Genomic DNA, 27477 nt, shown 5'->3' on the forward strand with positions numbered 1-27477 from the left:
TTGAAAATATTTGATCAAAGAAGACTTTTGGTGGAGATATAGAGCTTTTCTAAGTATTCATTAGAAATGTTTCCATGGGATTTTTTCATTCAACAAAAGCTCTGAGACTTGTGAAATTGTGTCTGATAGGAAGAAAGAATGGGATTAAGCAGCATTTGGCGTATTGTGAATATGATGGGCTTTTTCTTTTTCTTCATTGGGTGGGGGAGGGGGTGGTTCTTGTTCTTTTGCAACTGGTATGACTTTTCTGGTGGTATGCGCTTACTTGTTAACATCCTGTGAGGTTTATGCTGCTTGATATTCTGCCTTACGACCCATTTTATTTGGGTTTTGTTTGTGAAGACCAGATTAATCGTCAGCTATACATTTATGAAGTTCTACCTGAATTCATATGTGTTGCTATTGTCAATTTTTTTTGAAGTAGTTCTTAAAGCAATACATCTGTTAATGGCAGAACTAGGTACTGATGTTGTGCATTTTCGAAATGTAAATGTATATGATGTTGTGTGTGTGTATAGGACAGAATGAAAGAATTTAAGAAAAGCACCCAATATCAGTTTTCTCAGTCTAAGAGTGGCTATACCTATCATGGTTTTTTAGCACTTCACAGCTGCAGATTTCTATTACTTGACATTGTTCATCTTTTCAGTCATACATGAGTTGACTCCTGACGTAAAATCTCAGATTTTCTGGTTTATACATGTGCATGGATGTGACATTAGGAGTAAATTATCTGGTTGAAAGGTAGCATTAAGCCTCCTGGGAAAAGAATAGCTTTGAAAATTTTGTGTCAGCTCCAAAAGTAAGGAGGTTTTTGGATATTACTCTTATATTTCTAATCTTGTAGAACTCTAATCTTATGCTTTTAGTAACTTGTATTCTTTTGTCAGAATATTTAAAAAAAACTATTCAAAAAGTTTAAGACTAATTCCAGAGCTGCAACAAGCTGCTTTGACAAGTTACAGAAATCACAAGATATGGTAGGAAACAACGTAATCTACACAACAAATTATTCAACTTGCTGGTTAATTTGGACTCTCCTTGAAGATTTTTCAAGGAATCAGCACACCTGCAGATGCTAAAAGTACTGATACAGGACTGCATGAAACTGCTGGAGTACTTTCAGGGGGCTTATTTATGTTTTTACCATCTTGAAACATGGTACGATTGTTGATGTTATATTGTGTAAGTAGGCTTTTAGCATGCCTATTGGAGCTTGCAGTCCTATCTACTTTGGTCTTCCTGTGTTGCCTTGAAAATGCTAGATCTTGATAGGATGTAAATTGGTTTAGGATCCAAGAGGCACCTGCTGTCTTGCCTGTATATTAACTGTCATGCTCTGTTTTTATGGAATACTTACCCAATCTGCTTTTTGCTTTAAATGAATCTTGTTACATGACAATTGTTGATGAAATAATTGCCCAGTGTAAGCTCTGTTACGGATCATTCCTCTCAAGAGCTCGATAGAATTTTTCCCATCTTAGTGTTAGTGTACAATTTGGTAGCAGCTGTTCAAGAGCCTTGCAGGAACTTTTATTAGATGGGCAGAAGGGTGTATCCCTTTTAGCTGAATGACATAACAGATGATCTTCTCTGCCTCTGATTCTCCCTACCTCACCTCTTCTGTTTCTTTCCATGTCAGCAACAATCCAGCCATGCAGCCAGAAGACAGCTGCAAGTAGGAAGGAAATGACCTTTAGCAAGATAGTGTAGTGTAATTGGAACTCCTCGTTTTGAAGCTGCAAAATTAGTATCCATTGGGTAACATATGCAAACCTTTTTTTTGCTTTCTTCGGTTACAAAATCAATAACAAAGCTATTCTTTGGTGCTATTTGTCCATTTGTTAAAAGGTCAAATTTTTTCTTTTATTATATCATATTACACCAGAAGCAAATCATGAGGCAGAATCTAAGATTAGCTGATAAAATGGCAATTTATCATTCCTATTGGAAACGTGTTCCAAGATTTAGTATGAATGCTTGGTAACATACTTTAAGGGCGACTTAGTCAATTCATGATTGACCTATGTGAGAGCACGAAATGCTCTAAAAGGTCCTTATTTCAGCACTTTGCAATCTTCAAGGCAACTGCTAAAAGCAAGTTTGAGTGCCCTGTTTTGACAGATAATCCCCAAGGCACTTGATTAAAACAAGTATTGCTTTTATAAGTTTCATCTAGCATACGAGTTTCATCTGCTTCAGTTTCCTATAAAACCTTGACATCTACAATTGTCTCTGATTCTCCAGCTGCATTAAATCGTAAAACAGTTGTGTAAGAAGTGAACCCATGATTCAGGTATCCACCTTCGATCACTTGGAACCCAATCTGGTGCAGGGACTCGTTGAATACCGCAACCTTCTCCTCCTGGAACCCAAGACTTGATTTTTCTACAAGGCATTGATTGGAAATTGCAGCATCAAGATTGTCAACTGGTAGGCTAATAACAGAAAAGTACCGCCACAACAAAACAAAAACAATATAGGGGAGAAGATACCTGAGAAAATGTAGAACTGAAATTGGGACTTGTCGGAGCCTAGGTTGATGAGATAAACAGTACCAAGGCCACCATCTCCTTCAAGAACTTCAACACTGCGCACTATGTTGGAAGCCATTTTTGGAAAGGCAAAGCTCATTTCTTTTGCAAAAGTCCTCCATGGTGCTTCAATTCCGACCCCAGCCTTCACTTGGCTCTTTTCTTCCTTCATCACTGGCTCGCTGCTATTGTTTAGTTGAGTACAGTTAAACTATGAACATTAGAATACCTATAAGTACAAATTTGTAATAGCTTAAAGGCACCAAATGACCCCTGTGGCATCTTTAGTTGTATGGACAGTTATTGAACCAAGATGCCTAGGCCCTTCTATGCCGTTACACCATATTTTTCTAATGCAACAAACAAATAGTGAGACAAAAAACAAAGATTGGCTGCATTCATGACCTCTTAATTTCTACACTTCCATAAAAATCTATGAACTTTTCATACAAGTCCAGTTGCATAATCTATGGAATTAGGTTTTCTCTATCCTTTTTTTTTCTCTCCTGTCCTTTCTTTCCCTTTCCTTCAATCCAAACAGTGCCCCGTTTCTCAATTTATAGTTAACATGTTTAAAAAAAATCAAATCACTCGAGGGCTACTCAAGCTAGCTCAATAATAGATAGTTTGAGTTTGGTTTCCTTTGAAAAAAAAAATCAAACTCAAATACAATTTCAAATTTATTAAAACAAACAAGTAAGTTGAGTGTTTTTGCTTGATTTAACTCATTTACATTCTTAATTCTTGGCTATGTGCACTAAATATTACACTCTATGTACCAGTGTACCCTGAGATTCACTAAATAAATTAATAAAATGTAATCCAAATGTATATTTTATACCTAAAGAATTATATATTATGATTATTTGAAACAACATCACGTTAGGTGTGTTTGGATTGAAAAAATTTGAAATAAAATAATTTGGTTGACAAATTTCAACCACTTTTTTATCTTACAAACATCACATCATAAAAAGTGTTACAGTAATTATCTCAAATAAATCATCCAAATAAACTTTTATTCAAATAAACTAGTACTACAGTGTTATAATAGTAATTTTATTTTTCACACGATGGCACATCCAATCACTTCATTATCACTGAATAGTATTCTATTCCCTTCCCCAAAACGAGCCCTTAAACTCCTCTTTGATAGGGCCCTTGAAACCCCCCCCCCCCCCTTCTTGGCTAGGAAAATCAAAAAGAAACGTTGAGGTTTAGAAAGGGGTAGGCACGGTCCGTCGGGTCCGAGTACCCGTCTCTAACATGATTTGACTGACCCGACCCTAATATATCAGATCAGTCATTTTGTGATCCTAACTCGCTCCTAATGTTTTCGGGTACCCGCTATTCGGATATCCGAAAAAAAGGGCGGGTATTTTTCAATAAAAAAATTATTTTTCATTTAATATCAACATGTTTTTCAATAAAAAAAACATGAATTTTCAATTAATATTGGTAAAGATATTGTAATTAAAGTCCATATATCACCATTCTCATCCAACAATCAAATCGATCTCATAAATTTAGTACATATTAGAATTATAATATCTAATGGACAAAACGAAGTTTCATAATAATTTTGAGTACATCACCATTTTCACACATTTTATCCTTCTATAACACAACAAACACAAGGATAATAAGTATTTGACAACTTCCCCAACTTCCTTAAGGATGTTACGGTACAAGATTGCATCCCAAAAAAGTCGATTGTGAAATCAAATTCGGAAAAGAATTGAATAGAACTAATTATTTTTGGAAAAAATATAACAAAATATAACCTTAAAAAATCTTCCCCAACTTCTTTACATCTTTGGAATAGACCTTATGGTATTAAAGGTGATGAAAAAGAAAAATAATTTCTTACACTAAATAAAAGAGACCAATTTAAGAGACATAATTGCAATAAAATAAATCAAATAAATAAATAAGTGAAAGACACAAATGTTTTAATTATATAGCTAACAGAAAATTGAAACTCCAAATACAAATCTTTGATTGAATTGATGCAAAATTTGCAGAAAAGATCAATGGAAGTAGAATAAAAATAAAAAGGATGAAATGGATATAACAGAGTTTCACAATTTTTTTTTCATTTTGTTCATTTGGTTCATGTTTCTCCGAGAATATTCGCTTTTTTCAAATAAGATGAGGAGATGTGGATCATATAGGATTAGAATATGAGACTGTGAGCCACTTCACTTGTACTTAAAATTAAAAATTACAAAGTTGTAAAATGATCTCTAATTTTTTAATATTTATAAAATATACCTTGTAGGTCGGGTATCCACATATTTTTATTTTTCTAATCCGTATCCGTGCTCAATTTTTGCGGGTATCCGACCCTTATCCGCCCCGCTAAGAAAAATCGAATAGGATATCTTATTTTTCGAATCGAATCTCGGGTTCATCCAATTTTCAAATCAACCGGTTTTTTTGCCCTACCCTAGGTTTAGAGCAGCAAGGTTCTGGGAGCAAAAACATTTCTTAACTTGAAGGAGGAGATTAAACAGAGGGATTTCATCAATGGTCTAACTGCAAAATACCCACCTCAAAAAGCAGATTCTTGGTCGACATTGATGGTTTTGTTCTTCAGAAAACCAGGTTCTTTGTTGACGTTTCTTCTCATGCCTTTTCTATTTCGGAATGCTTTGTTAGTATCTTTTTACCAGTCTATTATCCAATTATACATTCAATGCCTTCGATGCCCATAGCTATCTGCAAAAGAGCAGAAATCCCTTCTACTTTTAAGCCTCAAGATTGCACAATCTCTCCTCAGCTGCTGTGTGTATATTGAGAAATTTGGAAAGAAAAAAAGAGAACCAAGATGGCTGATCCTCCAGAAAAGAGGGTGCAAAGAACCCCAGATGGTGATAGTATTGATAGGTTGAGTGCACTTTCGGACTGTGTTCTGCTCCACATCCTGTCACTTTTGAAGACAAAAGAAGCTGCAGCCACCTCAATTCTGTCCACGAGATGGAGAAATCTTTTTGTTTCGCTACCTGATATTGATTTATGTTTCTGTGTGGATGATGATGCTTCTGACCGTGATAGACTGTTTTATCAGTTTACACATTTCTCTAATAGAGTGATTGAACAACGAAATACGGCTCCAATCAGAAAGATTCGACTCCGCGTGCAACATTTTGTTGAAAGGTACCGTTTGGGTTTCGAGTCATTGTTGATACCTGCAGCTGCCGCAATTTCTACTTACAATGTCGAACAACTTCATATTTCGGTTGCAATGGATACAGCAACTGAGAAATTTTCTATACGTTTTCCACCTGGAATTTTTTCATCTGAAACTATAGTTTCTTTATCACTAAGCCTTGACGTGGGTTGGAATGTTCCTGATTTTGTTTGGTTGCCAAATCTCAAGTATCTTTTCTTGAGGCGATTCACGTTGGTAGATGAAGATTCTATTCAGAGGTTTCTTCAAGGTTGCCCTTTGCTTGAACACCTGATATTAACAGTGCAACCTTTCAGCTATGAGAGTGAGAGTCAAGAAAGCATTGAAGTTGAAGTTCTTCATATCTCGAGTCCCTTGTTGAAGGGCCTGGTGCTCTGTTGGAATGAAAAAGTTGAATTAGAGTTCACTATTGTTGTGAAGTCGGAAAATCTTGAGTCTTTGGTATGCTTCCTCCAGGGGCAGCATAAAGTTACCATAGATGCCCCAAATCTGAAGTCCTTGAACGTTGACGGTCATGTACTTGAAGTACACATAGTTCAGAGCCTGGTATCTATTGATAAGGCAGTAGTACGAGCTGAATTTCTGCATAATGTGACAAACCTAGGTGACTTATTTTTACGTGTTCAGCATGCTTTTGAATTTATTAGTGGGTTGCAAAATGTGAAATCACTGAATTTGTCAGAGAACATTTTAAAGGTATGTTTTCTCTTTTCTGTCTTCTTTAATTTGGGTTGACTTCTGAGCTTTTCCTTCAATTTTTAATAGAAGAACTGGAACTTTGTTCTTAATTAATTCTTCTTGTTGTATGGATGAAGGCTCTCTATTTTTCTCAACCAGCATTGCCAACTTTCAGAAACTTGATCAAGCTGGAGCTTGAACCTGTTTATTGCCCTTCTTTTCCTCGTAGCTGGATCTTACAGGTGTTATCAAACTTATTTGAAAGTTCCCCTAACCTTGAAGTGCTTATCTTTAGTGAGGTAAGTTGTGTTGGGTATTTTAGTGTACGAGTTAATTGCTTTGTATTTCGCTGTCCCTTATATACTTTATATGAACAGGTATTCAAGAACTACTTTGGCGAAGATGAGCAATTTGGTTCTGTTTTTCCGCAGGCTTTTCCACTAACTTTCATTGAGCATCTTAAGGTAATAGACATGAGTAATTTTAAAGGGGAAGAACATGAATTCAAGCTGGTGGAATATTTTTTGAAGAATGGAAAATCTCTGAAGAAGATCGCTCTTGAAAGAGAGGGTTGGAAGTCCGTACCAGAATATTGCAACAGGATCCTCTCATTCAAGAAGTGTTCAGAGGATTGTCAGATTGTATTCAGAAAGAAATGGGATTATATAACGTGCCCGCAATTACGACAGTTGATGAATCTATCTCCTTAACAGTATTCTTCGCGGCAAACTGATAAGCCTATAATTCAGTTGCAGACTTAAGAAATTTTGGCTTCACGGATAGAACATCTTGGCGCCAAATTTTTTGTGTAATAGGATTCTGTTCTAAGATTTAGTATTAATGCACCAGGGAATTGAATTACAGCTAGCTAGATATCCAGCCTTTATGAAAACCTTCAGTTTAGAAGTTTTCTGAATTAGCCAATCACTATTTTTCTTTTTTAATTTGATTTTGATGAGCCCTGGCTGTACAAATGTCAGCAAGTTTTCAAGAGAATGCTAGTTTCTCTTTCAGGTTTTTCTCAGTGAAGATCTGATTGATTGCTCAACAATTGCTTGAATAGATCTGAGTATGGTTAAAAGTGTGATTGGGACCTTACATGACTGCAATTGCTGGTTTTCACCTGATTAATTGTTCAACAATTGCTTGAATAGATCTGAAGTGGTTAAACATGTGATTGGGATCTTATATGACTGCAATTGCTTGTGCTCTTTGGCTGAAGTGCTTATTACATTGTTAATTCCTTAACTAGAAGTTGGACAAATAGTGGTATGGCAATATGGTGAAAGATATTATATAGCACTTGCAAAATGAACAATGGTTAGGACATATATGTCTATTTACCTACACCTCGAGATTTTCAGTCTGCAAGCGTGCATTTCTTCCTTTTACTTTGGTTTCATTAATGTGAAGCTTCTCATTCAAGTATTGAACTTTACACTTGTAACTCTATTGTTTTAGTTCTTCTTTTAATCTGTATGAAGGTACTCCATTACTCTTAAGTTACTAACTTTCAAAATTTATTGACCACTCCGTTCCTTGAAACTTCTTGTTATTATCTTTTTATACATGCCTTTTTTGTGGAAGATGTTCCCAAGCTCACTTCATGCAACTTTTAAGCTTGAAGTGCATATCTTTCATCCACTGCCTTAAGATTGTCTGTTTGGATGTAGAATTATTTTCAGCATCTTTTCCGCTTCCTAATTGTATTAATGGGGTAGGTGTATAGGAACAACTTCAGAGGGATCAAGGAGTTTGAGTTTGTACTTCCAAAGGCTATTTCAATAAGCTTCTCTAAACATCATAGGACAGTAGATATCACAGGATAGGAGTTCAAGCTGGTTGATTTTGTTGAAAAGTTTGAAACTTTTTGACCCAAGATGACTTTTGGTGAAGCTGTAGACTTTGTAAGTCTCCATCAGAGATGTTACTGCAGGATGTCGTCGTTAATGCAATGGGATTTTTCTTTCATTTTCTTTTTAGGGTGAGGGTTGGGGGGGGGGTTGGTTCTTGTTCTATTGCAACTGGTATGGCTTGGCTGGTCAAATGGCTTACTTGTTAACATTTCTATGAGGTTTATGGCTCTTGACATTCTACATTATGACCCATTTTATATTGGGCTTTCTTTGTGAAGACCGGATTAGTCGTCAGTTGTACATGTATGAAGTTGTACCTGAATCTGTATGTGTTGTGCTATTATTGATTTTGTTAATGGGTTATCAAGTGGTGCATCTGTTAAAAGCAGAAATTAGGATATTATTTATCAAATTTTGAAATGCGTGTGTATGTGAGGTAGCATTTGTAGTTAGGACATGGTGAAAGAATAATGTAAAGAAAGCACCACTGACATGTTGCAATGTTCAAAATCCTATCAGCTTTCTCAGTCTAAGAGTGGCTCTACATATCAGGTTTTTAGCACTATCCTACAAATTTTAACAGCAGTTTCTATATCTTAATGTTCTTTACAGCGGTATCTCAGTTGATAGCAGACATAGATTCGCAGATTTTCTGGTTCATAGATGTGCAGTGGATGTGATGTAAAACGTTTAAATGATCATATGTTGAAAGATAGTACTAATGCTCCAGGGAAAAGAATAGCTTCTTCAACCGTGTCAGTTTGGAAAGGATGTTTTTACATTTTACTTTTATGTTTCTACTGTTAGTCAATTGGTTTGCTAGTATAAAGTTTTTGTTTTCAAGTAATCTGTAGTCTTTTGTCAGAATGTGCAAAAGAAATCTAAAAATGTTTACACTAATTCCGGAACTACAACATGCTGCTTTGACAAGATACAGGAATAGCAAGATATTGTTGGAAACAAGGTAACCCAGTAAACAGATAAGCCAACTTGCTACTTAATTTGGACTCTTCTTGGAGATTTATCCAGGAAAAAGTGCACCAGCAGATGCTAAAGGAACAAGTTCAGGACTTCATTAAACTGCTGAGCACCTTCAGGTGGATCATATATGTTTTTACTTTCTCGAACCATGGTGTGGTTGCCGATTTTAAATTCTGTAATTGGCTTTTAGCAAGCAATTTGTAGCTGGTAGTCATATCTACTCTGATCCTCCATGTATTGCCCTGGTAAATTTGCTGTTTTACAACTTTTTCTTTCATGAACTTTGACCTATAGCCTAAAGGGCCCTTTAATTGGAAGGATTTTGGGGAAAAAGCAGAGATTTAAAAAAAAAAGTGTCAAATTGGCTGTTGGAAAATTTCCACATGTTAAGGTTTTCAGAGTTTTAGAAAATTGGAGATAAGATTTTTGTGCTTTTAGAATGTTATGTTTTTTATTGATCAAATTCTTTTATTTTCTTTTTCTTTCATTTCTTTGGTATCTAGTGGTAGTTAGTAACACCATTAGTTTCTAGTTCGTTTAGTGAACGAGTTTTTAGATGAGTCGTTGTCTATTACATTGTTGTGCTTCTTTGCCCATGTCTATGGTTTACTCTGTTGTCGAGTACTCCGTTCTTTAGACACGAATTTTAGCATAGGAGCTGTAAAAAATTCTATATTGTTGAAATTCAGGATCCTTTGGATTAAGTTCTTAAGGTTCAAAATTGTACAATCTTTTACACTGAAAATCAGTATCTTTCGGGGATCCGAATATCATGTTCAAATTTTTTCTTTGTGAGATTTGATACTAAATCTTGTGTTAGCAATAGCAGTAAAACTGAAAATCCCAGCATTCCACTGTTCTGATATATCAAATCCCTTCTTTTCAGAAATCCTGTGAACTCCTCGAGTCTTTATTTGCGGTCAAAAGTATTTTTGTTCTTTTTATGTCCCTTAGGGAACAGAGGTTGGAGTATTCTTTTTCACTTTAACTTTGTACAGTAGCCTCAGAATTTGAGAGTTACTTTGAAGACATCCTGATTTTGTGTTACTTGATTAGTTTTGCTTGGAGAGGCCTTCTAGTGTTTGAATGACTCTTTGAGTACCAGATCATCACTAGGTTATTATGATTGCAGCAATTTAGTCTGTTTCTTTGAGTATTAGTTTTTGTTATTTGGGGTGTATAGATGGAAGTTACCATGGATGTTGTCAATGGCTGATTCCTTTGGCAGTCACGAAGTAACTACATCACCTGTGCTGAATTTATTTTATTTTATTTTATGAATTAGTTACTTTTTGCAGGGTCAGTATTTAAGTTTAACGAAGTTAAAGTGCCTCAAGTTCCTAGTCTGTGCAATGAAGACCAGGTTTAGGAAGAGATGTGGAACTCAGGAAGTAAAAGTTGATAAGGGAACAGTGAAAGCATCAGGGAGCAATATGGATGTCGTTGCTTTGAAGGAAGATGTCAACAAGCAAGATGAGAGCATTGTCATCGAGGGAAAGGCTACTTCAGAGCCAAGTGAGCAGGAAGTGCATTACAAGGTCCAGGGAAATGAAGAAGCTGAAATGCGAAATGTTGCCGGAGAGGAGCAGAATCTTAATGTTACAAAGGAGCTGAAAAAGAGAAAGCGCAGTGTAGATGTCGAATTTGCTATCGTATCTCCTACTGACAAATGTTCATCCAGACTTTGCCCAAGGAAGGAGGTACCTTCATTCCAGATGGTGGATTTGAATGAGAACAACATTGAAAGGATTGTGGGGATGAGAATAAAGGTTTACTGGCCAGAATCGCAAAAATGGTTTGCAGTAAGAATTAAATCCTTCAATAGGGAGAAGATGCTTCATACTGTAAACTATGATGATGGTGACGTAGAAGAGTTGCAGTTGAAGAAAGATAAATTTGAACTTGAGGTCAAGCCTAAAGATGGTTTTCACATAAAGCAGAACTTCACTCTAGAAAAAGCAAGAAGGATGTCAGTGGTCATGTGGTTGGGAAAACAAGTATTAGCCAAGAAAGGATCTCGGTGGAGATGTGGTTGCCAATGTGAGTTTTAGCCAGGAGCATGCTAAGGTCAAGGATGAAGCAGAGATAGAAGGAGAAAGGAAGAAGGATCTCAGTGGTGATGTGGTTGCTAACAGGATTTATAACCAAAAGTATGATAAGGTGAAAAATAATAGCGAGATAGGAGAAAGGAAGAAGGATCTCGGTGGCGATGTGGTTTCCAACACAAGTTTTAGCCAGGAGTATGATAAGGTCAAGCATAATTCAGAGATAGGAGGACAGGGTCCTAAAACTGTAGTATCAAAGGAAGATATGGAATCTAATCCAGGGGAACAACAGCCAGCTGATAACAACAGTGAGAGAGATGAGAATCAGGTAGGTTCTGCAAGGCAAAATGCCAGGTTCGCTGATGTAGATGGAAGCAGAAAGCATTGAGTTGTCAGGAACAGACGTAAGTGACCACTAAATTATTGCTGAAACTAACTGAAAGAGGTTGAACACCATTTCTAGCAAGTAAGCCTGCTTCTGAAAATTATGTCTTTACTCTTAAAGGATGCCCTTGCATGGTGGTTCTCATCCTGCTCTTTTCATTGCTTTATATTCATGCATTCAGTAAGTAATTTTACATGTAACAATTATGCATATAACACTTATCCATTGATATCTAAAAATAGCTGGGGACTGTTTGGGTTTTTGTCTCTGTCCTGGACCAATGATGCTCAATCAATACTGATGAACAATTTTTAATTGTCATATAAATGTGTCTGTGTTTTGACAGACTTTTTGTTTTGCATTTCCTATGGTATGAAAGAGAAATGTCCATCCTTTCTCTAATAAAAGATAGGAATTGAATCGTGCTATGCTTGAGATGGGTAAAAACTGTAAATGAGGAAACTTACTGGGAGAGTGAAAGCTGAAACATTAGGTGACTACCATCCTTATGAATCATTTTTGTCATCCTAAGATGTGTCCTTGTCCTAGCAGACTTGAGTTTTTGACAGATTGGCTGAAAATCAGCAGGAATTAGAGAACAATTACCATGGTTGCCTCTTCCTACTATTTCAGATGAAAGAAAGACTAATTAATTATATTATAATTATTCCTGCCATCAGAATAGATGTAATCACCTGTGATTTTGTCATCACGGAATCCTCGGCCCCATTTTGTCCAAAGAGATAGGCTGTAGCAGTTGTGCTTTGTACTGCCTTCAACTGAATCTAGAAAATGGAGTTTTTCCCTTGGTTGGACCCTGATTGCTCAGACCGCTATTGGATCCTTCATCCTTAGAAGTGTCTATAGCCAACTGTCTGTTTCACCCATTACCATAGCTAGGTTGATCAGCAAGACAAAATGGTACGTTCATGTGCACCAACAAGAGATTTGATTAGTTCGATTTGTATGGTTCTGTAATTTTAAGTGAAAATTTCACATGGAAATAGTATCTAAAGAATGCTGAAGGGCCAGAGCAAAGTGAAAGAATGGGGCAAGGTTTTGTCAACAAATAAGAGGAGTAAACTGACAAGCTTAATATAGAAATTAAGAAAAGAAATGGAGATGCAAAACACCGTCGGATTGTTGATGCTTCTTTCTGGATCCTTTTGCTGTCATGAGTTATTGACAGCTGTAAGAGCCGGAGTCATCGACCAACTAATGCTGCGACTTCCAAAAATAGAATTTGCATTGTGTTTCCAATCTATGCAGAAAAGGAATCAAGGATATTAATGTAACCAATTCTGGAAAATGCTACAGTAATTCAGGAAGTTATAATAAACACTTGTCATACACGTGTAGAGATACAATTTGTAAAGCCAAAAGTGAAAAAAGAATAAAGTTGGTCAAGGCTAGCACATGCAACATATTACAATGAAGCATGTTTCGTACTCAATGAAATTGTTGCCTATTTGTGGAACTGTCCACTCAATAACACAGTACAACTTGTCTATCTGGATCAAAGGTTGTGTGGGAAATAAGAATGAGCCTTTATAAAATCTGTTCTCAACATGTCTGTTTCTTCATGAAGAACTTCCACGATACAAATTTGGTAACTGCCAAGAGAATTACATTTGTCTACGGATAGCAAGCTTGTAGATTTCATGTAAAATATCTAGTTGACTGATCAAAATGGAATTTGGGCTACCAAGATCAAGTAGTTTTGACAAAGAAAACTGGTGAAATAAAAGCTGCATCATGACCCATTTATCGAATGAAATGCATGAGCTATATTGGCTTGCCTGATTCCTGGTCAGAAGTGAACATGTAATCTGAACGATGTGTTCACTTCCTATTTGTTTTTACCTGTGCCGTCCCCTCTCCCTGTGTTTTTTCCTCCCCCTTCTTAATTATTCCAATTTTTTTGTCTTGGTTGAGACTGAGGAATAAGACTAGTATTTGCATTTTCAAGTTCCCTATTCTTAATGGACACCAAAACTGTTCTGACTTGTGATTCTTAACATAGTTTATTCTTTACTCTTTCATGCGCGTTTTATCATGTTACTATAGAAATCAAATGCATTTGAAACAAGATTCTGATTAGGTTAGCAGCCCTTCACAATTTTTCTCATTCTCTATTGGCTGGAAGTTTCATAAATGTTTTCAACAATGTGTATTCTTATAGCAGCATTAAATAGAATTTATTTGGAAATCTGATAGAGTCCACGAACAACTACTTAGCTGAAAGAAAGTTTTCCATTTGTGATGAGCCTAGGGAACTGCAAGTTTGGAACTTAGGTTGCAGGACCTAATGTACTCCACAATGGCTTCAAATCTATCAGGAAATCTTTTAAGTATCTTGTGAGGAAAGAAAAGAAACGGATTGTCATGGTAAATTTTACTGGTCCACTGATATAAAGTCATCTATGGTGTGATAAATAATCAAGATTACTTTTGACTTCTTCCCTGATTTTATGGGGATTCCACTGCATTCTTTTTAATTCTCTGTTTCCCTGATTTTATGGTGATTCCACTGCTTTTTTTAATTTTCTGTTTGCAGAAGAATAGCTCACATAACATGGAGAAGCACCTCTAAAAGACTTTTTACTTCTGATCCCTACAGAATGCCATCCACCAGAATCCTGAATGTTGGAAGGATGATATCCGACCTAGTCCAGTCCCTTTGCTTTTTGGATACTTTTGTCTGGAAACCAGATGAAGTACATGGTTATATCATTTTGAAAGAAACCTTAGGATTAACTTTTTTATGAAGTAGACCAATTCCGCAAGTATCTATCTGTTTATGTTATAAATCTCCTTTGAAGTATGAACTATATAGTTATATTATGTGTATGAATCTACATTTTTCTTTCAAGTTACTAGTGTTGATCTCTTATATGTATCTGATACTTTTAGTTTCATAGTACACATGGAAGACCAACATAACTAAACTGCATTATATAATTGGAGGGCAGTGAAACTTTTGGTTGATATACAGAAATACCTGAACAAAGTTCTGAATTGTCTGTAAGAAATGTGCTCCCTCTGCACTTTCCATTTTATCAGCAGTAGAAAAAAATCATCATAACTATTTTGACTAGAGGATATGGTTGTCACAGTTGTAGAGCGATTTGGACTTTATATTGTTTTAGGTCCAATTATCAAATACCAAGTTGCTTTAATATGTATAGTCCTCTATTACACACAAAAAAAACCCAAAAAATAAAATATTATGTCTAGCTTTAGGCCCAATTATCAAATACCAAGTTGCTTTGATGTGTATTGTCTTTTATTACAAAAAAAAAAAAAAATCAAAAAAAATCAAATACCAAGTTTGGATGTTCAAAATGGGTAGTAGAAAAGTTACCATTACTGTGGAAAAAAAGGTAGCACTAAAAGAGTGGTTGAGTGGTAGTAAGAAAAAAAGGGGTAGCAGTAAACTCCTCTTGATTCTACTTTTGTTTTTTTGGTAATTATTTCATTTGTAATTCCTTTTGTCATCTCTATTTGTATCAAATACTATAAACAAAAAGGATATAGCCAATTGTAGTAATAATTTTTTTTAATTTTAAAACATAATAAACAAAAAGGATATAGCCAATTGTAGTAATAAATTTTTTTATTTTAAAACATAATATTAACATATTGTCAACTAACAACTGACAACATCATACAAATGCACAAATAATGGTTGCAATCACACCAATACTAATACACTGGATCTGTAGATGGATGACTGATTACCTAATTCTCGTGTTGTTACCCTCCAATCAAAAGAGGAAAAGAATGCACAAATAGTGGGATGAAAACTTTAATAATTGTGAGACTTAAAATCAAGATCTCTTACTCTTGGCACCTCAAATTTTGTAAATTAGCATCAGATTAAGGCCTAACTGGAAGCTTATACAGAAATTAGCTTTAGATACATATATAGTCTATTCATTTGAATAGTGTATAATTTTGACAAATTCACAATGAAATTGTACTATATTTTAAAATGTTATAAAATATGTTTCTTACACTCACTCATCATAGTGAAGGAATAACTCATAATTGCCTCCTTGTAAAGCAAAAAGATAATTTTAATGAACGAAAAAGAAATAAATTTCAATAATTTGGTGAAGGTAAATATATTATTCGGTGTAGAATCTTCTAAGTAACGAATAACAAAAGCAAGCTGAAAACATCAAATTGTAAGTCTAATTGCATATAAAATGAAACTGAAGTGCAAAAAAAAAAAAAAAAAAAAAAATATAGCATCAAAACTTCGAAACAAGCTCAACAAGTAAAAATATATTTTTTGCACTTTTTCCGTGAAAGATATTTTCTTAGTGTTTAATCCTATTGTATTATCTCCTTCTAGAATTTCAATACAAAATTTCTTTAGCTTTTCTTCAATCACCTATTCCAAAATTCTATACTTCCTATACCCAAAAAAAAAAACCCACAATTATATTCCTCACTATGTCTTGCATTATTGCAAAAGCACTGTAGTTTTCACTTAACAATAGACTAACTAATTTATTAATTTTGATATACATGCTTACAGGTTTACAACAATAGGAAAACTAAGCCTAATTTCCAACTTTGCAAATTCGTGAAGATTACCGTTAAGTAAACTTATAATTTAAAATTTTGATTAATCAGATTACTACCTCGAAAAAAAAATTATGTGTACCATGTGTTCCACGTGACAATATGCGAGTATCAATCAAAATAAAGTATTGTGGTGCCAATTACAAATTATGGTGATCGGTACTGATACATCAATTACCAATTATGGTGCTTGATACTAATACACCAAGGGCTGCGCGTAATTCATCCAATATCTTCTCTTACTATTATTATCCATTTATCCCTTTAATTCTAATTTTATTTGCCATTGTGTCATTTAATTTTTTTCCGTTTCCCTTTTTTTTCTATTATCCGTTTGCATTTGAAAGATGAGAACCATTGCTGAAGTTGATAACTTTGGCAATAAAATAGTAATAGACTATATTAAATTTAATCTTAGTACTAATACTTACTATAAACCCACCACTACCCTTCTCGGACTTGGCCTTAGGTGACCATTTTGCAGAGTGGAAGTTTCAGTTTCCCCGAAACTTTCCACTATCTTCTGTAAACATTAGGAAGCCACCTTCTGCAATCCTCGATTTGTACTGTAATCTTCTCAATCCTTTCTTCCGATTTTTTTCCAACAAAAGGTCAGCTTTTTTGTAAAAGTCCCATCTAATTTTTTCCCATCAGATTTGTACTGTAATCTTGTCTTTGGTTGATGATTGAATGCATAGTAGTGTCAATGTGATGTGGACAATGGATCCACTGTGGTCTTTGAACCCGAAGTTCTAAAGGCTTTTCAGAAGCCTCGTGATTGGAGTTGGATGTAGTATAATAGATGTAAATGTAGGAATTTGAGGATGGATTTACACATGTAGGACTTTGCAGAAGTTCAACTAAGGGATGCCATATTTTAGATGCATGCCATTCATTTTTTGATGATCATACTAAACAAAAAACGTATAGAAAATAATCAACACGTTATACTATTTCCTTCTTTCACATGCAGGCCAAATCCTTTACATGAATTTCTTTGTGAGCTTGATTTGTAGCGTTTATTTTTAGTGTTGGAATTATTAGGCAGATTCCGATTTGTGTACCTTTCCTGGACTGTTTTATGGTTTGTGTATTTAGGTGGTTTATTAATTGATTCTGCATATAAACTATTTTTGTTCAGCCTTTGGTTTTGGAGGGATCTTATAGAAAAGTTTTATTCATTGCGATAAGGACGAAGTGTTTCTTATCGAATAATATGCAGGCCGAGGAGACGAGTCAAGAAAATGAATATCCCTCTCTCTCTGAAATGGTAAACGTGTTCGAGATATTGTATGGGTACTAGACAACATAATGTAAGAGCTACTTTGTCAATTCATTATTACTTCTGTGAGAGCTGAATGCTCAACAGGATCCTCGTTTCAATACATGTAAATCTTCAAAGCGTTTGCTAAAAACAAGTCTAAGAGCCTTGTTTTAACAGATAATCCTCAAGCCGTTTTATAAAAGCAAGTATTGCTTTTGCAGTTTCCTCTGGCATGCTAGTTTCTTCTGCTTCAGTTTCGTATAGAACCTTAACATCCACACCAGTCTCTGATTCTCCAACTGCATTAAATTGTATAACAGTTGTGTAAGAAGTGAATCCATGATTCAGGTGTCCCCCTTCGATCACTTGCATCCCAATCTGATGCAGGGACTCGTTGAATACTGTAACTTTCTCCTTCTGGTATCCGAGACTTGATTTCTCTGAAAGCATTAGTTTAAAATTGCAGCGTCAAGATGGTCAGATGGTAGGCTAAAAACTAATTAGTACTGTATGAATGAAAAAAAAATAGCACAGGGCAGGAAATACTGGTTGAAATGTCCAACTGAAGTTGGAAGCTGGAACTCACCAGAGCCAAGGTCGATCAGATAAACAGTACCAAGGCCACCATCTCCTTCAATAACTTCAACACTACGCACTAAATTGGGAGCAAGTTTTGGAAGGATAAAGCTTATTTCTTTTGCATAATTCCTCCATAGCACTTCAATTGCGACCCCAACCTTCATTTGGCTCTTTACTTCCTTCATCATTGCTCCTCTTTAGTTGAGTACAGTTAAAATTGATCGTTGGTATACAATAAGTACAAATTTATACTATTAGCTTGGAGGGACAAAATGACACTACGGCATCTGTAGTTGTATGGACAAATATGGAAACAAGATGCCTAGGCTCCACTCTGATGTACATATATGTATTTATTGTGAATGATTCTAAAATGTACATACATTATGTATATTCATTCCTGAATATATTCATGCATGTGGAAATCCTTGAATGTAAGGATAGATTCATGTCTTTGATTTTAAGATCATGAGATGCATGAATTAAAGTGCATGAATTTGTACATAATACCATGAATCTATTCATACAAGTATTTAATAAGTTCTTTTGTTTTTTAAACAATTTATCCTATATAAAGAGGTCAAGTAAAGAGTGATTTGTTGTAGAAAATCACTTTCCTACTATTTCGAATTTTCTCAAAAAACACTCCTTAGTTCAAGAAGGTTTGTCTTACTTTGTGATAGATTGCAATTTTGTCATTTATTTTACAATTAATTCCCTCCTATGATCTTACCAAATGTGCATTATTGGGCAGATTTTATTCACTTTTGAGAATTTGTGTTGATTGCAGGGATTTGGAGTCAAATATGGCAAAAAGGCACAATTTCCTTGCTATGCTTGCTAATTGAACTGGGACATCCAAAGCTGCAGAGTGAGATTAATTCCTGTGGCAATTAGTGGAGGAATTTAAGTAGCAGTAGGAAATAGGAGCCTAATCTTGATTTTGTTTCCTTATTTGTTAGGCGGGGTGCGGCAGAAGAGGAATCCTATTAGGACTCCTCTTAACTTATTTTGCTAGATAGTTTCTCGGTGGAAAAAGGAGATTAGGCAGACTAGGAGCCATTTTCTTGGGATCCTCCTTTTTCTTTTGTTGGTAGTATTAAAAATAGGGAAATCAATTAAGACTAGGAGACTAGCTTTTGGGTCTTGGACCAATTCCTATCTAGGAATTCTTTTCTTCGTATGTCAGGGAGAGAAGAGAAACAATTAGTTATCTTTTGACTTTGTAATTTGGGACATTATCTTGATTCCATCAAATTGAATCCTCTCAAGGGGAGACAATGGATGTGACAATTTTCTCTACAATTTTGCATGAGTTCTCCTCAACGAGGATGAACTAAATCCCTTTTTCTAGTCAAAGAACAACAGAGGATTTGGTTCAACTTAAATTGTGAGATCTAATCGATTTTAATTTTCCTATTATCTTCTGGTATTTGTATATTTCCTACTTTATTGTCCTATGGTTGTTACATTATTCAATTGTCCCGGACTCGGATGTTAGATTAATTCAATAACCTAGAGTCAATTAGAATAATTAAATCCATAATTGTTTGATTGTTCTAAATTAATGGCAACTGGCACAATCAAGGTTATGGCAGGGAAATATACGGGCTAATTTGTAGACAACCCTCGTAGCGTGTTGTCTGGTTAAAACAGGATTTTTCTAAATTTTAAGACAATTGTAAAATTTAATTCTATGGTCGTACCTAGAATTATTTTGCAATTAGGGTAATAACTAACGGTCTTACCTTAACTATCGATAATTACGGAAAAATTGATTGTTATCGTTTGTTTGACAATTATAACTTGTTTATCAGTTTATATGTGGAATATTCCTGCATCGATGATCAATTAGAAGAACCATTTCTGAATTTGATTCTTGACTAGAGTTGTCTAATACTGTTTGAGTTTTTACCTCATTGCTATTTAATTCTTATTAGACTACAACATATGATTAGTATAGCTCATTGTTAATTTCCCTAAAATCCTCCCATAACTTGAACTTTAGAAGAAACGAATTCTTCTCAGTCCCTGAAGATACGACCCTACTTGTCCTATTTACAAATCAATAATTACTTATGAATAAACAATCTCATTCTGGTATATCGAATCAAGCAAATTCTTTGAGAACAAGGTGAATCAAGTAACCCATTGCACACCTAAAATCCCTGTTCTAGTACTTAGAATCGGGTTTTGATTACTTTAATTGGCAACTAGGTTTATTTTTATTATTGCACAGACATCGACAACCTGTCACTTTGTGCAAGAATCTAAAACAAACAAATTTCATTTTATCGTAAAGGATATTTGTCCAAGATTATTACATATTATACATGAAAAATAAAGCCTAAAGAAAAGTGATATTCTATCATGATTTGAAGCCAATTCTTGTCACGATATTTGCCAATTTGTTATAATATTCCCAACAATCTTTAGGCTTTATCTTGTACTCTACAATAGCAGATATCTTGAAAGAGTTGGCATCCAACATTATCATACTCAAGAGGTTTGATAGAGAAAATTTCATTTGATGGCAAAAACGTGTTCATTTTTTTCTCACTGCACTCTAAGTGGTCTATGTTTTGACCACACCAAAACCATTGATCATCAATACCGAAGAAGAAACTCTTGAAGACATTCGAAAACGTCAAAAATGAGAGAACGCTGATGAAATATATCGTGGTCACATTCTCAATATCATGAGTGACAGCCTATTTGATGTCTACCATTCAATTATTACCGCAAAGGAATTTTGGGATCGTTTGGAGTTCAAGAACATGTAAGAATATACAAGTAAGAAGTTTCTTGTATCACCTTTTAATAATTATAAAATGGAAGCTAATAGGTCTGTTATGGAGCAATTTAGTGAAATTGAAAGGTTTTTTAATCACTTCACACAACATAATCTGCACATGGATGAACTCATTATTGTTTGCTCTATAATAGATAAATTACCATATTCTTAGAAAGATTTCGAAAGAGATCTCAAACATAAAAAAGAGAATATCTCTCTTGAGATTCTTAATAATCTCTTCGAGTAGATGAGGAAATTTGCATACAAGAAAAGAAAAATACTCAAATTCTTGAAAAAAACAAAGATTCTACTTCAAAAGTGCATGTGATTGAAAAGGGACAAACTAAGAAGTCTCAAGGAAGCAAGAACGGCGAACAACCCAAGAACTGATCCAAGAAAAGGAAGAAGGGACAATGCTTCTATTGCAAGAAAGAGGAACAATACAAATTCGAGTGCAATTATCTCCGAAATCAATATGATTGAAGATGATTTAACTTGGTGGGTTGATTCTGGAGCTACGTGACACGTGTGCAACAATAAAATGTTCTTCAACTCCATGAAACCGGTAGATGAAAGTACCGTTGTTTACACGAAAAATTCTACTACAATTCTAGTTCAAGGCATTAGAGAAGTAGAATTAAAATATACTTCCGGCAATGTTGTAACTTTGACAAATATGTTATATGTACCAAAAATTAGGAAGAACTTGGTGTCGGTTAATTTGTTAAATAAATTTGATTTTAAACTCGTATTTGAGACTGATAAATTTATTTTGTCTAAGGGTGGTATGTTTGTAGGTAAAGGTTATCATTGCAATGGAATGTTTAAATTGAATGTACTTGCTATTAGAAATAATAAGATTGATATTATTTTTGTGTATTTGGTTGAGTCTTCTTTTGGATTGTGGTATAATAGGATTGGCCATGTTAATTATAAAAGAATGCATGGAATGATAAGACTTGATTTGCAGCCATATTGTGATAAAATTGAAGGAAAATGCAAAACATGCATGCTAATGAAAATCACAAGAAATTCATTTCCTAAAGTTGAAAGATCATTTAAAATCTTGGATCTTATTCATAGCGATATGTGTGGCATTGCTACTTTGGGTGGTAAAAAATATTTTTTGACTTTTATTGATGATTATACTAGATATTGTCATGTTTACTTGTTACACTCAAAAAATGAAATAATGCAAAAATTTAGGACATACAAATCTGAAGTTGAACTTCATTGTGAAGCCTTTATCAAATGTCTAAGAACAGATAGAGGTAAAGAATATTATGATATTACCTATTTTGAATCTATTGGGATAAAACATGAGGTGACTACTCTTTATACACCACAACAAAATAGTGTAACCGAAAAGAAAAATCATGTATTGACGGCAATGATTAATGCACTTTTGTTAAAGTTTGGACAAAGTCAAAAATTTTGGGGTGAAACCTTATTAACGGCTTATTATATCCTAAATAGAATTCCTAATAAAAGGAGTTCTATAACCCTTATGAATTTTGGAATAAAAAGAAGCCGAACCTAAACTATTTGAGAGTTTGGGGTTGTCGAGCTGTTGTAAAACTCCTATAACTTAAGAAAAGGAAATTGAGAGAAAGAGGTATAGAGTGTATATTTTTAGGATATGCACAGAATAGCAAAGTATATAGGCTCATGGTAATTGAACCTAATGATTCAATTTCGGTTAATACTATAATTGAATCTAGGGATGCTATTTTTGAAGAAAATAGGTTCACCTCTATAAAAGATGTTACTCCAAAAGCAATAAACTGATAAAAGATGGTGAAATGAATCTATTGAATTGAGAAGGAGCAAAAGAGCTAGAAAGTCAAAAAACTTTGGTTCGGACTTCTATATGTATCTAGTTGAAGGAACTAAAAATACAGTGAGCAATCAAATTCCATATTGCTTCAATACTGAGGCTAATTCCAAGACCTATGAAGAAACAATGAAATCACAAGATGCTCCTTTTTGGAAGGAATCTATAAATGATGAGATTGACTCGATTATGGGTAATAAAACCTAGAAATTAGTAGACTTACCACCTGGTTCAAAATCAATTGCTTGTAAGTGGATCTTCAAGAAGAAAATGAAAATTGATGGAACTATTGATAAGTTCAAAATCAGATTGATTGCCAAAGGATTTACACAAAAGCATGGTGTGGACTATTTTGACACATATTCTCCAATAGCAAAAATTGCTACAATTGGAGTACTAATTATAACTTCTATCCAAAATCTAGGGCTTGTTTGGAAGTCCAAGTTTTTACCAAGTTATTATTATACTAGTTTTTTAACAACTTGTGCTACAGGAACCCCAAAAACTTATCAAAATTTTTTAACCTACACACTTAAAATATCCAAAACACAAAAAAAAAACTCCCTTCTCCTTTTCTTCTTCTTCCTCCCCCACCACTACCTCCGTCAACTGCTTTGTCACCGGCCACCACCTCCGCCGCCGATCAAATTTTCCGATGTCGATTTTTTTTTCCCTTTTTCCCTCTCCCCCTTTTTTTTTTTTCCTTTTTCCCTTTTCCCCAGCAAGTTTTTTTTTTCTCTCTGCGTCTCCCCCCCTCCTCCCCCACCACCCTTCCCCTTCCCCTTTGGCCGATCTGGTCACGAGACCAAATCGCACCGAGGGAGGGTGGCGGGGAAAGGGGAGGACAGAGGGAAAGGGGGGATTTGCCCAAAAAAAAAAATTGCGGAGCCTGTTTTGAAGTTGCGGGGAATGGGAGGAAAGAGGACAGAGGCTTGCGGGGAAAGGGAGGAAAGAGGACAGAGGCCTATTTTGAAGTTGCGGGGGGAAGGGGGTGGCGGAGGAAGAAGGGGTGGCGGGGGAAGAGAGGATGGCGGGGGAAGAGGGGATGGCGGAAAGCGTGGGGAAGCGGGGTGAGGGGATGGCGGGGGGAGGGGGAATGCGGGGTGAGGGGGTCGCGGAGGAAGGGGGTGTGACCGGCAGAGGGGGAGAAGCAAAGCAGGGGGTGGCGGGAGGTGGCACTGCTGGAGGCAGAGGTAACGGGAAAGGGGAAGAAGAAGAAGAAAGAAAAGAGAAAGGAAAGAAAGAAAAAGAAAGAGAAAGAGAAAAAGAAAGAAAAAAAAAGAAAAGGAAAAAAAGTTTTTAACCCTACAAAAACTTCTACAAAATTTTTCTTCTTACAAAAAAATTTTTACAAAATTTTTTCAAAAACTTCTACAGTGTACTACAGTAAAGTTTTAGACAAACTCCCAAAAAACTTAGGGCCTGTTTGGAACCTGAGTTTTTTAGGAGTTTGTCTAAAACTTTATTGTAGTGCACTGTAGAAGTTTTTGAAAAAATTTTGTAGAAGTTTTTGTAAGGTGAAAATATTTTTTGCAGAAGTTTTTGTAAGATAAAAAATTTTGTAAAAGTTTTTGTAAGGTGAATTTTTTTTCCTTTTTTTTTTCTTTCTTTCTCTTTCTTTTTCTTTTTTTCCTTTTTCTTTTTTTTTTCTTTCTCTTTCTTTTTCTTTTCTTTCCTCTCTTTCTTCTTCTTCTTCTTCTTCCTTCACGCTCCCGCCACCCCTCCCCTTCCCCTTCTCCTCTCCTCTGCATTTCCCCTGCTAGCCCCCTTCCCCCCTCCCCTCTGCACGCCACCCCCTCCCCCGCTGCCGCGCCACCCCTCCCTTTCCCCTTCTCCTCTTCTCTGCATTTTCCCCGCCAGCCCCCTTCCCCCTCCCCCTCCACTCTGCACGCCACCCCCTCCCCCCGCCAGCCCTTCCCCCTCTGCACGCCACCCCCTCCCCTCTGCACGCCACCCCCTCCCCCGCCTGCCCTTCCCTTTCCCCCGCTGCCCTGCCACCCCTTCCCCCCGCCACCTCCTCTGCCTTGCCCCTTCCCCTTCCCTCGCTGCCCTGCCAACCCCCTCCCCCCGCCACCTCCTCTGCCCTTCCCCCTCCCCTCTGCCCCGCCACCCCCCTCCCGTTTCCCCCTTCCCTGTTCCCTTTCCCGTTTCCCGCCACCCCCCTTCCCTGTTCCCCTATTCCCCCGTCACCGAGGAAAGTAACTGCTGCTGCTGCATAGGTTGGGGGAATTTGGCCAGGGAGGGGAGGGAAGGAGAGAGGGAGGGAGAAAGGAAGGGAAAAAAAATTTGGGAACGCTGGCGCCGGAATAAGTGGCCGGCGCCGGAAACGGCAGCGGAGGTGGTGGCCGGCGATGAAGGTACGGTGGATGGGGTGGGGGAAAAAGAAGAAGAAAGATAGAAGTTTTTTGAGTATTAGATATTTGAAGTGTGTAGGTTAAAAAATTTGATAAGTTTTTTTGGGTTCCTGTATCTAAAGTTGTTAAAAAACTTGTAGCTAAAAAACTTGGCCAAAAAACTCACTTCCAAACAGGCCCCTAGTTATTCACCAAATGGATGTTAAAACAGTATTCTTGAATGGTGATTTGGATGAAGAAGTATATATGGAACAACTCAAAGGGTTCTAGTACCTAGTCAAGAGCATATGTTGTGTAAGCTTATAAACTTTTTATATGGACTAAAACAAGCACCGAATCAATACCATCAGAAATTTGATCAAGCTATTATTGCTAGTGGATTCAAGATAAATGAATATGATAAATGCATTTATAGCAAGTTTAATGATGAAAAGGGTGTTATAATTTGTTTATATGTTAATGACATATTAATTTTTGGGACTGACTTGGAACAAGTTAAAGTCACCAAAACTTTGCTTTCAAGCAAATTTGACATGAAAGACATGGATGAGGCATATGTCATTATTGGTATAAGAATCTTAAAAAATGATAACAATATAAAGTTATCTCAATCGTATTATATTGAAAAGATTCTTAACAAATTCAACCAAAGTGATTGTATTCCAGCCTCAACACCTTTGGATCCCAAGATAAACTTTGTGAAAAATGAAGAGGATCCAAAATCTCAATTGGAATATGCCAAGATTATAGGGTGTTTAATGTATGCAATGACGTGTATTAGATCTGATATTACATATGCAGTTGGTATATTGAGCAGATATACAAGCAACCCTACTAGGTTACATTGGCAAGGTGTAACTAAAATTTTAAAGTATTTAAAGGCCACTACGGCTATGGTATATGTTATACCGGTTATCCTTCAATTTTAGAAAGATTTTCAAATGCTAGTTGGATCACTAATAAAGATGATCACTCATCGACAAGTGATTGGATCTTTATGTTTGGTGGAGGTGCAGTTTCTTAGGGTTCTAAGAAACAGATTTGTATTATCGATTCAACAATGGCAGCAAAGTTTATAGCACTTGTTTCAGCTTGTAAAGAAGCTGAATGGCTACGTAATTTACTTTGTGATATACCATTATGGCCAATACCTTTATCACCTATCTCAATACATTGTGATAGTACAGCTACACTTGCTAAGGCATATAGTCAAGTAGATAATGGTAAGTCAAGACATAATTATGTCAAAGATTTGATCACAAATGGAGTCATATCAAATGATTGTATGAGATCTAATGAAAATTTGAGTGATCCTTTGATAAAAGGGTTATCAAGGAATTTGATGTTAAGGACATCAAGGGGGATGGGTTTAAAGTCCAAAATCCTTGATCACTAATGGTGGAACCTCAATTCAAAGCTAGATACAATGTCTAATCTTGGATTCAATGAGTGAAAGTACATCATTCTAGTGGTTGGTGCACTATGTGAAGTTAGACATCCCAATGTAGAATAGTGCATGTTATTCTCGCTAGTGCAAATGTAAGGGTGGGTGCTCCGAATAACTTGCTCGTTTGGGTTGCTAGTTTTTTGAAAAAAAAAAAAAGAACAAGAAACTTTTGGAATATTCCCTCAACACATTGATTTCGTTTTGCTAGTTTTTTGGAAAAGCTTTTCTGCCGCGTGCTCTCTCTTGCTTCTGCTATCTCTTGCCTTCATCGTCAGTTGTTATCTTTTATGTTTTGTGATAATAAATTAAAAAAATTATATTTTTGGGTTCAGGCTTGCTTATTGTAATCCCTGGAAGCCTTTCCAAATTACTCAGTGATCAAAAACATTAACCATCTTCTTGGGTTAGGAGAATAATAATCAAGCTGATTAACAATGACTGATTATCATTGTCATCATCCTTTAGAGCCCAAGAGAGTTTTTAAAACCCCAGATGATTGGTTGAGTGCCCTTCCTGATGATATTCTTTTTTATATTCTGTCATTTTTCCGTATTAGAGATGTTGCACGAACATCAGTACTGTCCACCAGGTGGAGATACCTTTTTGTTCGGCTTCCTGATGTTGATCTTACTTTCTCTAAAGCACATAAGTGTAATTTCATGGATAAGCATCCTACATTGTGCTATCATGCCAGAAATAAGAGTGACATGTTACTCTGTAAGTCCATAAAATTTATCAATTTCGCCAATCGAGTAATTATGCTATGAAAAGGGGAATTTAAACTCGTTTTGAAGCCTGTTATCCCGAATATTAATATGGCAATCGACTCGTTGATATTTGCTGCACTTTCGTGTAAACTCTAAGAACTTGATATATTTATTGGTAGCGATGAAATTGGAATTCATCTTGTGCTACAATATTCTCTTGCAGAACGTTAGTT

The 27477-nt window shown here is 35.7% G+C and overlaps 4 protein-coding genes across 5 annotated transcripts; 2 read left to right on the plus strand and 2 right to left on the minus strand.

Moving 5' to 3' along the window:
• Positions 1-1989: 1989 nt before the first annotated feature.
• LOC140038291 (phytohormone-binding protein-like) lies at positions 1990-12858 on the minus strand. 2 transcript variants are annotated; one of them, XM_072083573.1, is made up of 4 exons: positions 12368-12858; positions 12140-12246; positions 2496-2716; positions 1990-2388 (listed from the first exon to the last, which is right to left on the minus strand). In XM_072083573.1, exons 1-4 carry the CDS (start codon positions 12380-12382, stop codon positions 2207-2209), a joined length of 525 nt encoding a protein of 174 aa, XP_071939674.1. In that variant the 5' UTR covers positions 12383-12858; the 3' UTR covers positions 1990-2206. The 2 variants fall into 2 exon arrangements, with proteins under 2 accessions (XP_071939674.1, XP_071939641.1); XM_072083540.1 differs by having other exon boundaries at positions 2496-2719; positions 12368-12855.
• LOC113695156 (F-box/LRR-repeat protein At4g14103-like) lies at positions 4951-7514 on the plus strand. Its single transcript, XM_027214188.2, has 3 exons — positions 4951-6423; positions 6543-6704; positions 6783-7514. Exons 1-3 carry the CDS (start codon positions 5365-5367, stop codon positions 7113-7115), a joined length of 1554 nt encoding a protein of 517 aa, XP_027069989.2. The 5' UTR covers positions 4951-5364; the 3' UTR covers positions 7116-7514.
• On the plus strand, positions 8401-14544 carry LOC113696376 (uncharacterized). Its single transcript, XM_072083467.1, has 3 exons — positions 8401-9358; positions 10541-11753; positions 14230-14544. Exon 2 carries the CDS (start codon positions 10595-10597, stop codon positions 11291-11293), a length of 699 nt encoding a protein of 232 aa, XP_071939568.1. The 5' UTR covers positions 8401-9358; positions 10541-10594; the 3' UTR covers positions 11294-11753; positions 14230-14544.
• Positions 14545-17574: 3030 nt separating this feature from the next.
• On the minus strand, positions 17575-18329 carry LOC113695237 (phytohormone-binding protein). Its single transcript, XM_027214291.2, has 2 exons — positions 18116-18329; positions 17575-17969 (listed from the first exon to the last, which is right to left on the minus strand). The coding sequence occupies exons 1-2, from the start codon at positions 18294-18296 to the stop codon at positions 17686-17688; spliced, it is 465 nt and encodes a 154-aa protein (XP_027070092.1). The 5' UTR covers positions 18297-18329; the 3' UTR covers positions 17575-17685.
• Positions 18330-27477: the final 9148 nt, after the last annotated feature.

This window comes from Coffea arabica, chromosome 1c (genome assembly GCF_036785885.1).
Source record: "Coffea arabica cultivar ET-39 chromosome 1c, Coffea Arabica ET-39 HiFi, whole genome shotgun sequence".
NCBI classification, from domain to species: Eukaryota; Viridiplantae; Streptophyta; class Magnoliopsida; order Gentianales; family Rubiaceae; genus Coffea; species Coffea arabica.

Coding starts and splice junctions, on each gene's coding strand:
- LOC140038291 (XM_072083540.1), bottom strand. Junction 2,720..12,139: donor TTTCAGCTTTCACTCTCCCA/GTAAGTTTCCTC, acceptor ACTAAACAATAG/CAGCGAGCCAGTGATGAAGG. Junction 2,389..2,495: donor TCAGTTCTACATTTTCTCAG/GTATCTTCTCCC, acceptor AATGCCTTGTAG/AAAAATCAAGTCTTGGGTTC.
- LOC113695156 (XM_027214188.2), top strand. CDS start 5,365: ATGGCTGATCCTCCAGAAAAGAGGGTGCAAAGAACCCCAGATGGTGAT. Junction 6,424..6,542: donor TGTCAGAGAACATTTTAAAG/GTATGTTTTCTC, acceptor GTATGGATGAAG/GCTCTCTATTTTTCTCAACC. Junction 6,705..6,782: donor AAGTGCTTATCTTTAGTGAG/GTAAGTTGTGTT, acceptor TTATATGAACAG/GTATTCAAGAACTACTTTGG.
- LOC113696376 (XM_072083467.1), top strand. CDS start 10,595: ATGAAGACCAGGTTTAGGAAGAGATGTGGAACTCAGGAAGTAAAAGTT.
- LOC113695237 (XM_027214291.2), bottom strand. CDS start 18,296: ATGATGAAGGAAGTAAAGAGCCAAATGAAGGTTGGGGTCGCAATTGAA. Junction 17,970..18,115: donor TCTGATCGACCTTGGCTCTG/GTGAGTTCCAGC, acceptor TAATGCTTTCAG/AGAAATCAAGTCTCGGATAC.